Source organism: Haplochromis burtoni, unplaced genomic scaffold (genome assembly GCF_018398535.1).
Source record: "Haplochromis burtoni strain Fernald_Lab_line unplaced genomic scaffold, NCSU_Asbu1 Contig_60, whole genome shotgun sequence".
In the NCBI taxonomy this organism is placed as follows: domain Eukaryota; kingdom Metazoa; phylum Chordata; class Actinopteri; order Cichliformes; family Cichlidae; genus Haplochromis; species Haplochromis burtoni.
Window position 1 is genome coordinate 2,413,711 of NW_024582421.1, and position 15,219 is coordinate 2,428,929.

Sequence of the window (15,219 nt, forward strand, 5' to 3'; positions counted from 1 at the left end):
TCTTTCTTTCTTTCTTTCTTTCTTTCTTTCTTTCTTTCTTTCTTTCTTTCTTTCTTTCTTTCTTTCTTTCTTTCTTTCTTTCTTTCTTTCTTCTCGGTTTGACTGGCATATTCTTGAAATGCATAGATTGAATTACTATTGTAATGAGGAATAGAGCATACTCCAGATATTTAAATTAACAACAACCCTTTTGTATTTGTAGCTGCAAGTTTTTTGTATAGGTCTATATTAATAAAAACTTCAGTTTTCTGCAGCTTAAGTCGGTATGACAACATATATTTAGAAAATATGAACATTTATGTTCTAAAGTATGTAATTCCTCTATAATGTTCCTATTTTTAATCTAAATATGAGTGCACCTGCAATTTGAACATATATAAATGAGTTTTTACTTTTTAACATCTGCGGTTGAGCGCAGATTTTGTGTAAAATTATACCGTTTTCCTCTCAGACTAATAAACTCCAGGCTTGTAAGACCCTAAAAGATAATCTGCATTTTTTATTATAGTAATAGTTATTGAATAATTTGCATTATTATGATACCTGGAACAATGCACTTTTAGAAATATTAAGCATACGGCATTATTGACAAGTCCTACCATCATATTGCTAAAGTTTCTTTCTTTAAACTTCCTTTACTGTTGTTCTCACAGCCTTTGAGACAAAACGTAGACGTCTTGTGCCCCCTTGAACTTACCCTGCAGCCGTGATGTCTGCTCCACAGCGACCCAGTCATCCGTGAGCTGCAGTGAGAATATCTGCGGTCAGAGTTTCTCACACTCAGGGTCATTAGTGCCGGACAGAAACAGGACAACTAATTTGACAAGACAGGCGTTTTAACAATGCAACATCTGCAGCAAAAAAATTCAAAAAGGCCTTGGCAGCACTCTGATGCTCTAGTGAGTCGAATAAAAAGACAAGGTTATTTTCAAAGTTAAGCTCAGCTATATTATTCTGCTGCAGATAAACATAATTGGACTAACTCAAAAGAAGGACTCCCAGTGTTCCCTTTGTAAGCATTGTTAAAGATAATGTACAATACTGTAAAACCCCATGGTCACGTGTTATAGCAGCTTTAGTTATAGGTGTCATATCAGCTTGCTGGCCAAACACTACAGCGCAAACAGCATAGTCTACTTCAAATTGTGACACCAAATATCTCAAATATATACATCCATTATAATAAAAGAGCAGCACACAAATGTTATTATAAATAGCTGAGCTCTCCCACAAAAAGCAACACTACTACACTGTATCTAGCTTTTATCTATATATTTTGTAATCAGAAAGGGTATGATGCCGTTTAAATTAAAAGTGAAAAACATACCACGTGTGACACGCCGATCCTGTGCTCGTGGATCAAGTCCCGTGTAGTCAGTCTGATGGCTAAGGTTGTATTGAGCGCCCTTTTAGAACACGAGATTTGGAGGCTCACTGTTAGAGACGCTTCTGTCTGTGGGCGGGCACCCCTGCAGACCACGCCCACTCACTGGTTGAAGGACTGTGCAGGAACTTATAATAGTACAGAAAAATAATATAAAATAAAATAAAATGAAATAAAAATAGAAAACAGCAAGAAGATTAAATGTTTTAAAGCTCTCTGAAGTTGAACCCAGTTTGTTTTTAATGTTCTGCGCTGGACTGCGAGCTAAAGTGTCATCAGTTTGACTATAAGGGGAGCAATTCAATAGTGTACTAATGTGCTTTTTCATTCTGAAAACGAAGAAACGCAGAAGAATCGTTTCGAGCGTTTTCGTCTTTTGTTGTTATGTTTTAAGCTATTTTTTCTGGTTTATTATTCTCTGCGGAAATAATAAATGGCAAATCAAATAAAGACTTTAAAGAACACAAAGAAACCCCTCGTAAAGACCACTTCTCTATTTTGGGAACTGCTGTAGTAAAAATGTTTTTTTTTCTACGTTTTTTCTCGTGATTAACTGCCCACTTCTAGATTTCCCTTTGGGCAGCTCTTAATGGCCTCTGTGTCTGTGTAACTTCAAAAATAATGTATCGAAGCAGGAAGCCATCTGGTGCCTTTGTTCTCTTGGCTCGTGCTGTTCTCGTGCCCCTTATACGGCTGCACAATGGATTCCCTCAATCAGAAATCCAATATTCAAAAACCCCGCCACCACGCCGCATGTCCTGCCTGTCCAATGCCTGCCTCGAAGCTGCTGGCGTTTCTTATCCACACTATACTTCACTATTTACTAAAGAATTAAGAAAGACACAGTCTTTAAGTTACAGCTAGGTCTTCTATATACTATAGGACATACATATGACATGTCACTGACGCACAATCGAGTTTTTGTGTGCTGGTGCATTGAAGTGAGAGAAAGAAAAGTGTGTCAGAGCTGGAAACGTCAGCTATTGGCGGAGAAGCCAATGAGACGCTGTAAGTTTACCTATGTCAACTTTGAAGAGCAAAACAAATGTGCGTCACCAGATGTGTGCTTGGAGCTTGGCTTTTGGCTTTGTTAGGCTTCTTTGGATATTCAAATCCTGTCTGAGCCATCCATTTGGTTTGGGCAATGCGCAATTACACGAAAATATCTCCCCGCCTCTGAAACGAAAGACGCTAGGCTTGCTGTTTGGCACTGCAATAGATTTCATTTTAAAGAGGGCACAGCTAAATAATAATAATAAAATAAATTAATAAATAAGTCGTTACTGTTAATAAATCGACATTAACTACTGCCTCAATGCAATCATAGCTGCTCTTTCATTCAGTTGGTTTATTTATATTTCATCCTTTTGTCTTTTGTCAGGAGTGAAGCAACATAACATTATGGACTTATTCTTATGTGCAAACACAGTTGTAACCATGATTCCATTGTGTAAAAAAATAATACATTCTGTGCACTGATAACAGTGGCAATAGCAATAAAATAACGCTCATAGCATAATATTTGACTAGAAAATAGCTAAAATGATTTATTGTCATGTTTAATTGTAGATTTTGATATTCACAGTTAACATCTGAAATAAATAAAGAGCCAATATAACAGTTTGATGGGGCTGATTTCTTATTATTTTATAGTGATGTTTTAATTAGACAGGTTAGTTTAAGTTCAAATAAAAATATAAGAATATCCACCTTTTGTCTCCTATAGCACGTGACCTGGGGGGACGCTCAGGGGACAGATTCAGTGACGTCAAATGGTCGTCGTGCACGGTAAAAAAAAAAAAAAAGTTTGGATTTTCCCCAATCCGCAGATGCCTTATGAAAACGGCGTTGGTTTAAGCGTGGGGAGCTTTTTGGCACATTGTAATACGTGTTTGTTTGCGTCCCCAGATGATAAAATGTGACATCAGTGCTTTGACGACATGTATAAAAACAACGCTGGTGCTATGTAAAAACATTAGCATACGCATATTACGCGCACTGTCCCCACATCTGATGCTAAAAAAGCGTCATTTCTTTTATTACACAAACAAAGCTGTTTACTATTTGTGGAGGGACACACAGACCGATTAACAAAGTGAAATGAGACTTTAGTATACTCTAATATAATCTAATAATGATCTTAGTATAATTTCCTTTTCTGTTTGTGTCTGCTTTGAAGATGAAATAGGGGCAAGGAAGTTTGGATGGCTTATGTATTTGATGATCTGAAACATGTGATACATGCAAAAATAATAACAAATAAATTAAAGAAAATGCTTTTAGAACACACAAAGAGCAATGTGTTATGGATTGTCAGGTCTGGATTAATGAATGCAAAGACAGAATCAGACACCAAACCATAACATTAACCTGTCAAATGTATTTATTTTACACGTTTCAGCAATGTGGACATTAGCAGTATCAGAAAAAGTACCAAAAAAAAAAAAAAAGGATACCCTTGCAACATCTCAAAGTTGTTGAATCTCACGTCCTGGTCTGCTCTGTTCTTTGGAGATCAGTGACCATGTTGCTGTCTTGCTGTCTACCATGTTGTTGAACTAAAAAAAAAAAAAAAACGACACAAGATTCCTTCCAGGAATTGGTTTTGGTTTTGGGAGATGCCTCTTTTGATTTATACCCAGGATGCCATTTCTTAGAAATCAATGCAGCGTGTACTATACAGACACATTAGGATGTCGGATATTTTCTAAATGTAATTATTTTGCAGTCTTTTCATCTACACCACTTGAGAGAGAGACCCAGGCACACTATGTCTAGGGGATTTTACACTCAACCAGCCATCAAGGGGAGACTGTTAGATTTCTCATTTTTGTAAAGTCTTGACTTTACTTTGTCAGCTTCTCAAAGATTACATACTGTATATTCTCCCAAGACCCGGAATTCGTTCTTCTCCTCTATGAAGGACATGAGTCTGAAACTTCTACATCAAATAGAATTTATGCAATATATCTTAGTCCTACTGTAGAGTCACTAGCACATCTTGGGCTTTGTATTGATGCCACATTTGTGGGGGTTGGGCAAACAGAGCCCTTTCTTTTCAAAATGACAGGCACTGTGTCCACATTTTATGGCCAAGGAAGCCCAAGTGATACAATATTAAGATTCTATCGGTAAAACTCAAATTGTTTCTTGAATATCATATTTTTTATCTTCAATTTGATAGGATTTCAAAAATTTGCAGTAAAGTAAGACTTTAAAATAAAGCTTTTATTCAGTGTTCTTCGTATTAGACGAGAGGACTTATGAACTCCAATTCAATTCAATTCAATTCAATTCAATTCAATTCAATTCAATTCAATTCAATTCAATTCAATTCAATTCAATTCAATTCAATTTCATTTATATAGCACCAAATTAAAACAATGGTTGCTTCAAGGTGCTTTATATTGTATGGTAAAGACCCTACAATGATACAGAGAAAAATAAATACAGAGAAAACTCAACTATCAGATGAACCCCTATGAAAAAGCTCTTGGTGAGACTGGGAAGGAAAAACACCTTTTTAACAAGAAAAAACCTCCAGGCTCAAGGAGGGGCGGTTTGATACAATTAAGAACATTTTCTCTCCTGATATTCCTCATGTACCAGTCTATACTAAATCTGTAATGACTTTTTAAATTATTTTGTTAATAAGGTCGCTGCCGTCAGGTCAAATATTTCTCCATCATCCTCCCAGTATCACACTGACACTTTGCTTACCTCTGATACCTGGTCCTCTTTTACTCCCGTTACCTTACAGGACATCAGTGCTTTGCTCGGTCGTATGAAACTGACTTCAAGCCACCTTGATGTACTTTCTCCATCATTTTTCATTAGTGTGATTGACTCTATTGGCCCCTGTGTTCTGGAAATAATTAATACTTCTCTTTATACTGGCTCAGTTCCCAGCTATTTTAAACAAGCTATTGTTGAATCAATATTAAAGAAAACAAATTTGGACCCATCTCTTCCAAGCAGTTACAGGCCAATATCAAAATTACCATTGGTGTCAAAGATATTGGAAAAAACAGTTGCAGAACAACTTAACAACTTTTTGGAAAAGAACAATGTTCTGGACATTTTCCGCTCTCCACTGAACCTGCTTTACTTAAAGAGTCTAGTGACATTCTGATGGCAGCAGACTCTGGAGAGTACTCCATTCTGGTTATGTTGGATCTCACCTCTGCTTTTGATACTGTTGATCACAGCATCATGATAAATAGGCTGAAGGACTTGTTTGGGATTACTGGTGTTGTTTTAAAATGATTTATGTCGTATCTATCTGAGAGATCTTTTACCGTTTGTATGAATCATGTGTTGTCTGAAACATTAGTTCTGCCTTCTGGGGTACCTCAAAGATCTGTTTTAGGTCCGATTCTCTTTTTTTGCAGTATATACTCCCTCTAGGCCAAATTATCAGACATCACAATAATATTTCTTATCATCTCTATGCTGATGACATTCAGTTATACTGTTCTTTCAAAACTTCCGAGTTTTACAAATTGTCGTGTTTAAATAATTGCCTGTCAGAAATCAAACAATGGTTAAATGACAGTTTCCTCCAGTTAAATGCAGATAAAACAGAAACCTTGATTACTGCACCTCAGAAATTAAGCAGCATATCAGTTTTTTAGACCCTTCATTTCAGCCGAGTCTCAGAAACTTAGGTGTTATATTTGACAGTTCAATGTCTCTTGAGAAACACTCTAAACAACTTGTCCGGAACTGTTTTTATCATCTAAGAAACATTTCTAAACTCAGACTACTGGTGTCAAAGGCAGAACTTGAGATGATTACTCATGCTTTTATCTCTTCTCGTTTGGCATATTGTAATAGTCTTTTTACTGGTCTCAATAAATCAGCTCTGGATCGCCTTCAGACCGTACAGACTTTTAACTGGCACAAACAAGAGCTCACACATTACTCCAGTTTTGGCCTCTCTTCATTGGTTGCCAGTAAATTTTAGGGTTCATTTTAAAATTTTAGTTGTAACTTTTAGAGCTCAGCACAGTGAAGCTCCCCAATATATCTCTGACCTGTTGAAACCTCATGCTTCATCTCGAGCACTTAGATCATCAGGTCAGAGGTTACTGGTGGTCCCACGTACTATAGGTTTAAAACACGTGGGGATTGGGCTTTTCAGGCACTGGCACCAAGGTTGTGGAACTCTCTGCCGTTGTATTTACGCTGTCTGGACTCCACTGACTCCTTTAAAAAGCAGCTGAAGACATTTTTATACAAAAGAGCTTTTAATAAATTTTTTCACTGCTTTATATTATTTTATTTCTATTTCTGATTTTACTGTGAAGGACTTTGTGATTTTTATCTGTGAAATGTGCTATATAAATAAATTTTACTTACTTACTTACTTACTACAAGTTGGTGGTGATAAGATGCAGTGTGTAAGCTAGGGCTCTGAAGTTTTTTCATAACAATATGTTGAATGGAAAATATGAGCCTTTTCAGTTGAATTCAACTCTATTGAAATTGGGTTGAAAAACTTTCTTTTAACAAGAAACCCAAACAACATTAGCACAAACACACAATCTGAAGGATCTCTGATTACATCAGACAGTAGTTATGCAACCAGGATTTTAAAAATGTCAAAACATTTAAACCAGAAACACAAACCAAAGGAAAGTGCTCATCTCTTAAAGCTGAAAGCATTATTCATCATATCTCTGTATATGGCATAACTGGGATACCCTAGGACTTGAATAAAACCGGTTCTAGTTAATTGACAATTCACTGTGCTATCCACAAATGTGCATATTAAAGCTTAATGATGCAAGAAGAAGCTATGCAAAGAACATAATCCAGAAATGCTGCCATCTTCTCTGAGTTGAACCTCATTTAAAATGAACTCCGGCAAAGTAGAAAACTCTTCTGTGGTCAGACAAATCTGAATTTGAAATCTATCAAGCTTGTTATCAGTACTCATTTCAAAAGCCTGCATAATGCTGATGATGGTATAAGGGTGCACTGTGCATCTGGAAAGGCACCATCAGTTGTGAAAGATGTACATGCAAGCTCTAGAGCAACATATTCTCCAATCCAGAAGAAGCCTTCTTTAAGGAAGGCTTCACATATTTCAGCAAGACAATGCCTTACCACATGCAGCATCTATTACAACAGAATGGCTTTGTACTTGAAGAGTCCAGGTGCTGAACTATCCTGCCTGCAGTCCAGACTTTTCACTAATGGAAAACATTTGGAGCATCATGAAATGATAAGCATGACAAAGTAGACACAGGACTCCTGAGAACCTAAAACACTATATCAGACAAGACTGGGACAACACTGCTTTCCCAGATGTTCAGCAGCTTTTTTCCCCTTAGTTCCCAGATGTTTACAAACTGTTGCTCAAAGAAGAGTGGATACTACACAGTGGCAAACTGTGACAACGGTTTTGAGATGTGTTGCTTCAATCAATTTTAAAACGATTAAATATTTTTCTTAAATTGATACATGTTCCAAATGTAAAGATTTGAGTTTTAAAATGTAGGCTTATGAGATCTGCAGATCATTGCATTCTGTTCTTATTTACTTTTTACACAGCTTCCCAATTTTTGAAACTGAGTTACCATCATTGTCTATGCTATTGTCTCGCATCCCCCCCAAAACCGTTCTACTTTGATGTGTCTTGTATTGAGAAGGACTCACACAGAATTCAATTCGTGGTTGGAGTCTGGCTGGCAAGTTAAGTCTAAGGTGTAAGCTTTGTATTTTCAAACATTTAAGCTCAGTTTCCTGTATTAGACGATACTAAAAATGCCACAGATATATAAAATCAAACACCTAGCCATACAATGTGGCTACATTTCTGAAAGAAATAGTTCATTTTAAAGAGATCATTGAGTTGGAATGTAATTTTTCCCATGGCTGAGCAGCTGCTGTGTAGTGTAGGTGACCCATACTTCAGTCATATAATGTCAATTCTACTAAAAACTACAAAGAATATAGGGGGATGGTAAAAGAAAATTATGGTTTAAACATTGTCATGGTGTTAAAACCATACTAAAAGTTTACAGTAAGTGTGCAATGCAGATAACTTAGTTTACCATGGATCAAACCTTTTCTTAAGAAAATAGCAAACAGTAAAGCCCATAATAATTTTTTACAAAGCCAAAGTCAGTCCACAATTTGTTTGTGTCTTATCTGTTGGAAAATGCAAGCTATTGAATTTACCAGGTTGTCGTATCATGTCAAACAAAGGACACAGTCAAGGAATTAGAATTATTAAATATTTGACATTTCAATTGAATCAAATATTTATTTCACCAGCCTTCATCTGGAATGGCATTTTTGTTTAAGCTTTCAGGGGAAAAAAAAGAAGAAATAATGATAAATACACCAGTGCTGATATGCTTTTAAGAAAAAAACACATCAACTGAAATGTTTGTCTTATGTCTCTCATGAGTCTGGCACAGATCATCACAGTATCACAACAACAAAGGTCAGTTCTTGTTTGAGCCAAAACAGAAGGGTACTCTAGTCTTTTTGTTTTTTGTGGTACTTTGTAGATCAAAATAAGACTCTTGCTTCTGCTACGCCTTGTGACCTCTTGGTCTTGCCATCACTTTGCTGTGGCTTGCTCTTTGTAAAACCTTGCACTGTGACAACTGGGAAAGGCTGCAGCCCCCTGGACTGGATAAATGTTTAGGAAAATGGATGGATGTTTGTAATTTCTAAGCAGTTTCTGCTTATATATCTGTACTATGTGTATAAATAGCTTAATAATTGATTACAATCAGATTTTTGACTGTTATAATCAAATTTGTATGAAACATGCTTTACAAAGACTTCTATGTCTCATCTTAAACACATTTAGTATAATTTAAAAAATGATATGTTTTATTTTCTTAACTAAATGTACAATACAGATTTGTGGGAGAATTAATGTGGAGCCAAACATTAGTGACCATGGAAAGCGCATATTTTAAAATAAAAACAAACAAAAAGATGATATTTTATATATAGCCTAATTGTCGTCTTTAATGTTTCTGCACATTTTGCGTATTTATATTATATTCATATATATTGTTTATTGCGATTACTTCTCGCCTTTCTTTTAGTACCGACGTGGGACAATACTCTAATTTCGTTGTACAATTGCACAAAGTATGATCGTGCAATGACAATAAAGAGTTCAGTTTGTCAATGAAAGAATGGAAACTGGCAGAAAAAAACGATTATTGGATGTGTCTTTTTTTTTTGAGCATTTCACGAAAATATGTATTTTTGAGCTTGCCGTTATGTATTTGGTATATAAATTTCAGTCTACTTTAGGCTACATAGAATAAAATATTTTTTTTATTTGTTTGTTTTTTGTTTTTTTGCTCCGTACACAAAGGTCAGTCCTGAGTCTAGCAGATGCTTTCGTGTCATGTGAATAATGGTAGCGTAGAATTTGGCTTGGGTCGCCAAACATCGTTTAGGGTGCAGTCGCGATTTGAAGTCTGGAAAATCTCCAAGTCTGGAAATTTTCATGTGGCTCTATGAAGTGGAGACGATCACCTTTGGCAGAGCAGAGTCCTTCGACGCTTTTGGTTTTACGCCTCAGTGCGCTTCAGCTCCATCTGTCTGAACGCTTTGGCTCGTGTCAGTCTCATGCCGTTTATACAACCAAATTCTATTAAATCTCATAAGCAAACTCAGCGATTAGGATTTTAAAGATGTTTTCTTTAGATGCACAGGATAGCTCTTTGCCGTTTCATCTCTTCATCCAGATTGTACCTTGTCCAAAATTATACTGAAGATGTTATAATTGGTATTCTTATTGATTTATTTCCGCAGTAATAAACAGTTTGACGGTTTATTTCATTTGGTTGAGTTGAAGAAATGAAATGGGGATTTAAATACCTAGTTTTACTGGAAACAAACAAACAAAACAAATTATGTGCATCTCCCACACAGTTGCTGTAAAACTTTGAGTGACTCCACTTTTCTGTACACCCTTCAACAAAGGATCACTGTGCCCTGATCGTGCACAGATGGATACCCACGCTGAAACCAAAACAAAAAAGGGTCCCAACCGAAGCCTTTCCTGGACTTTTTTTTTCGTCTTATGCGAAGTGCCAGTTCCCATACTGGACTTGGTGGCGGTTATTTGAGGCCCCATGGGGCAGGGCGCGTGCAAAACCGTGCATGTGTAATGCTTGACAAAAGAGGAAGGTTAAATCCCTGAAGCTATAGAGAAGAGCAGATTGCAGTCGATGGGACAGCGTATCTTTGTCTAAATTATGAGTTTGTTGTGCGGTATATCTGGTTTCGCGTGCGTAAAAATTTACTTCAGTGTGATGCACATGTCTCGCTCCTTCTTGTTTCCTTGGAAATTCCCTGCGCAAAATGTATCCATAAAACTCCAAGGTGCTTCAATGACATTAAACATCAAAAGATCTATAACTAAATTTATTTGACATCATTTAAAACAGAGAGCGTTTATATGCATTTTTGCAGTTTTGTCTATTTTTTATTATGAACTCCTAGTTCTGAGTATTCTAGATGTTTTCTCCCTTTTCTACTCATCATGCCGTTTTAACTTGACTGTTACAAAAATACAACAATTGCACCATTGCGGTCATGTCCCCCTCCCCCACCCCACCACCACAGCCCCCTCCCTTGCAAAAAAATGAGAAAAAAAAAGAGACAAAACAAGAGTGAAGCACATTTATGGTGAGAGGACACATGATCGGAAGCAGGGGCTGGGATGCTGATGCGAGAGTGGTGCAGCAGCGGCAGACTGGGGAGGGTGCATAGAGACGGGAGACGAGAAAGGCGGGGGTGAGGTGGGGTGGGGGGTCCCATCTGTTGCTCCGATCGTGGCGCGTGCCGAACGCGTGAATCCTACTGGCAGCTCATAGGCCTGAGAAACTGACACTCTTTAAAACAGCATGCTGTTTAAACTTCTGGAGGTTGATGTTATATGTGTCACAGTTATCGTTTACAGATTGCATTATTCTTGTATTTACACAATTTGTAGGGAATACTTAACATTTCCATAATTCATAATTCAAAATTCATATTTATTCGTGGAAGTATTTATCAATTTTTTTCAATTCTTCCTTTAAACATGTGTATTGTATTGCACATGTACTGCACGGCTATGATATGAGATCTTACACGCCTCATTTTGCTTGCATTGCGAACTGTCCGTCACCTCCCCCACTGCTACAGGTAAACACCGTGTTGTCGATATTGGAAGCAGTCTGCTGAGGGTCCAGAAGCAGATGTTAATCCATACATGGCGTGGCTTGGGTATCTGGTTTATTAATTTTGGAATAGATTAGTCTCCTCCCCTCAAATTCATTCATCTAGCTCCTTTTTGTTTTGTTGTGGCGGGAACGAAACCATAAATAAACGCACGCTATTAATTTTCATTATGCAGGATGGGTTTTTTAAATCTAACTTGTGATTGTTCATTTAAAGCTGTTTAACTTTGATGGGTCTTATAAAAACATGCTGACTTTACTTGTAGGAAGTGCTTAATACAAATATAAACAAAATGATACATAGGCAACTTTTAATAATTAAAGTTATTAACTAACAACGTCACGAAAAGAACAATGATACACTGTAGATAATCACAATGGCGGTTGTCTGCCTAAGAAAAAAACAAGTTTTCATACCCTGCACTTGTAATTTGATCTTGGATAGACGTTGAAGCCTTAAATATTAAATGCAGTAAAACGCAGCAGCATCACGAAACTCCGCATACCAACATACAGACGCGGGGGGGCCAGATGGTCCAGACAGGATCTCTACTCGTCTCCCAAGGGCCTCGCCCCCTGTGTCATGCCCCCGCTGCAATGGCTTGTGTTCCCTCCCCTCTGACGCTCCGGCTCCACATAAATAGGAAGCTCGCCAGCTCAGCGGCACACTTCAGCTCAGTCGCACAGGAAGCAAGTATCTCCCGTCAAAAAGCACAACAAGAAAACGCAAACAGAATGAGTCCCAGCTTCACTACTGAGGCCAGCCAGCCTCTCCCTGCAAGGTCCACCGTGGCCCAGAGAAAACAAGCCAACGAACTTAGAAAGGTAAGGAGAAGACGAACCACTACGCAGCTGTTTGTTTTGTTTCTGGAAATGTGTTCTGCGTTAACCCTATCGGTACAGCCTAGTAACAGTGTTGAAATTATTTTTTGTAGACTCTTAAACCCCTGCTGGAGAAGAGAAGACGAGCTCGCATCAATGACAGTCTCAATCATTTGAAGAGCCTGATTTTGCCCCTTGTTGGCAAAGATAACGCACGCTACTCCAAGCTGGAAAAAGCGGACATTCTGGAAATGACAGTCCGCTTCCTCAGAGATCTTCCTTCCACCCCAGTCAAAGGTGTGAATTATCTCTACGACATGCATAGCACACTGTTGTCCTCCAAGTTTTTAACACCCTTCTTGTGAAAATCCCAGCCACTGATCAAATGTGTCCTGTCCTCTCTCCAGACTCCGCAGACAGTTACAGAGAAGGCTACAAAGCTTGCCTCCAGCGTGTTTCCGCGCTGCTTCCCAAAAGCCTGGATCAGGACGCGTGCCAACGGGTGCACGACTTCGTCCAGCAGTCCATGTCTGCCACCGTCACTCCAACCTGCCTGAACTGCTGTGCCCAGAGCTCCAGGACTTTACCTCAGATCCAAGAGAAAATTATGAGCCTCAAATCCAGCTTCACCTCCAGGCTGGAGACTCAGCACCGCAGCAGCAGCGCAGTGGCTCCAAGCAGAGCGCAGGCAGACCAGCAGGCTGTCAGCGCTGCTATGTGGAGACCTTGGTAGATTAGATGGACAGTTATCTCACGCCTGTTTATTTTGTGCTGTTTACTATTTGTACTAAACCAGTGGTAGTTTTAGTGAGTACGGTGAAGAAGAATTGTTGGAGCTGTATATAAGTTTAAGTCATTTTGCGTTTAATGCTAGAAGACTCGAGCACAGATATCAAAGAAACGGAAGGTTTTGAACTTAAAAAAATGCAATCCTCTTTGGGGTTTCAGAGTTACGGGTTGTAGACAACACTTTTGTAAACCCCACGGGTTATTTTGTTTGAGGTTTGCACGATTGACTTAAATGTATTTTGGTCTGTGCAACAGAATAGTCAGTAAACACTATGTGTTAACTAGGATTATATATTATTTATGTACGACAAGACACGTTTTATGACATTTCTGTTTTGTCAATGACAAAATATTTTCAATAAAAGTATGCTCGACAAAGATGTTTATGGTGTTTGATCGTTTTTGTTGCGGTGATTGAAGGACCTTAAATTTATCACTGACCCCGGATGCCTTAATGAGACGATTCTGGGTGAAATGAAAGAAGAAAAAAGGCGCGCAAACACACAAAGCCACAGGTCATCCAGAGCCCATTGATGCTACTGAGCAGCTGCTCTATTGTTGCTGATGTGAGGCGCCGCTCTAGTTGCCGCCAAATCTGTGGGAAGAAGTACTGCTTGTGTCACAGGAAACACACTGAGATTACTGTGGGAGTAACAACAGACTAGACTACTCAAAAAAAAGTATATATATATATATATGCAGTGTGTGTCTTGTATTGCTTTTAAATAATGTATAACCTTATTACAGAAAACCATGAAACACCTTTTGCAGAAAACGCATTTGGTGTGACGTAGATGGTAGATGTAATCCCCGTGCTTTATCTACATTCAGTTTGTGAAAATAGCAAGCCGTTTATAATTATGTTTTATTCAGATACAAATAATAATATAAAAGGTTTTACAAAATCTTGCAGAAATCATATTGTGTAGAAATTTTGTTAGACCTGCATGAGCTCAAAATGAGGAAAATTCGGAATCTAAGCGGAATTATTAAGTTAACTAAAAATTTGTTTTCAACCAATATGGTGACCTAAAGCATCAATGTGTCTTTTTAAAAAAAATGAAAAAGAAGCTGGTGAAGAGCAAAGATGGTTGTACTTTATAGAGATGAAATATGCAGAAATTTATTTGAAGAATTAATTTTTGCATTTGATGTTTTTCAGGTGTTTAAGTTAAATTGTTTGTTGCATAGCTGCTGGTGTTGTAGCATTTTCTTTTTTAATTAGGAGAAGGATACTGCCGAATGTATACATTTGAAAATTTAAATAAAACATTGTAAAATGTTTTCTTAAAAACTAGAAACTTCTATCTGCATTTTTAAGTTTGCATCACTTACATGTCAGCTTTCCATATGGTATTTTTGACTCTTATAATAATGCTTAATCAAATTTCTGACCACTATTTCATGCATAATTCTTTTAGTTAGAACATATTTGGGGGTCCTCCTATGGAGTCACATTACTGTCAGTACTCCGGTTATAGAAAATATTTCCTGGGGACATCTCTCATATCAATGGATCTTTTGCACATTTTCTTTTGCCACGAATCCACACACTTCTATATGTTAGAGATCACTAGACCTATCAAAGGTTTAAACAGCCTCCAACTGCCATGTGATAAAAACAAATTAGTTATTTGGCGCCTTTTCTAGAACCCCTAATACTGATTTTAACAATTGGAATATGAACTTATTATTTCATGTATTTCATCTATTTTTCCCCATAGATGGTGACTTTGAAAAATGTTTACCTTTTGTATTTTGGTCTCAGACTTGGAAAGACTCAGGTGTTTTCTCTATTTTCTGATAATATATCAGAGAAAACCTCTCAGTTGTTTCACCTGAACTATTATGCTGTTTCTCCATTTCATAGCCTTGAGCTACATCCGTGAGTGTTAAAATCTGATTTGATGATAAATTATTTTGACACAAAGTGAATCATGGGGCAGTATGGTGGGGCAGCATGGTGGGGCAGCATGGTGGGGCAGCATGGTGGGGCAGCGGTTAGCATTGATG

At 37.6% G+C, this 15,219-nt stretch overlaps 1 protein-coding gene and 1 long non-coding RNA gene across 2 annotated transcripts; one reads left to right on the forward strand and one right to left on the reverse strand.

Moving 5' to 3' along the window:
* Positions 1-50: 50 nt before the first annotated feature.
* On the reverse strand, positions 51-1,423 carry LOC121814553. The gene is made up of 2 exons (XR_006054427.1): positions 1,328-1,423; positions 51-743 (listed from the first exon to the last, which is right to left on the reverse strand). It is a non-coding gene; the product is annotated as an uncharacterized LOC121814553 (long non-coding RNA).
* Positions 1,424-12,269: 10,846 nt separating this feature from the next.
* Positions 12,270-13,636, forward strand: hes2.1 (hes family bHLH transcription factor 2, tandem duplicate 1). Its single transcript, XM_005941188.3, has 3 exons — positions 12,270-12,420; positions 12,531-12,714; positions 12,825-13,636. The coding sequence occupies exons 1-3, from the start codon at positions 12,331-12,333 to the stop codon at positions 13,148-13,150; spliced, it is 600 nt and encodes a 199-aa protein (XP_005941250.1). The 5' UTR covers positions 12,270-12,330; the 3' UTR covers positions 13,151-13,636.
* The last annotated feature ends 1,583 nt before the right edge of the window (positions 13,637-15,219 follow it).

Bases quoted from the DNA above. Each gene is read 5' to 3' on its own strand.
- hes2.1 (XM_005941188.3), top strand. From the start codon at position 12,331: ATGAGTCCCAGCTTCACTACTGAGGCCAGCCAGCCTCTCCCTGCAAGG. The intron at 12,421-12,530 runs GTAAGGAGAAGA...TATTTTTTGTAG, and splicing joins AAGCCAACGAACTTAGAAAG to ACTCTTAAACCCCTGCTGGA. The intron at 12,715-12,824 runs GTGTGAATTATC...TCCTCTCTCCAG, and splicing joins TCCTTCCACCCCAGTCAAAG to ACTCCGCAGACAGTTACAGA.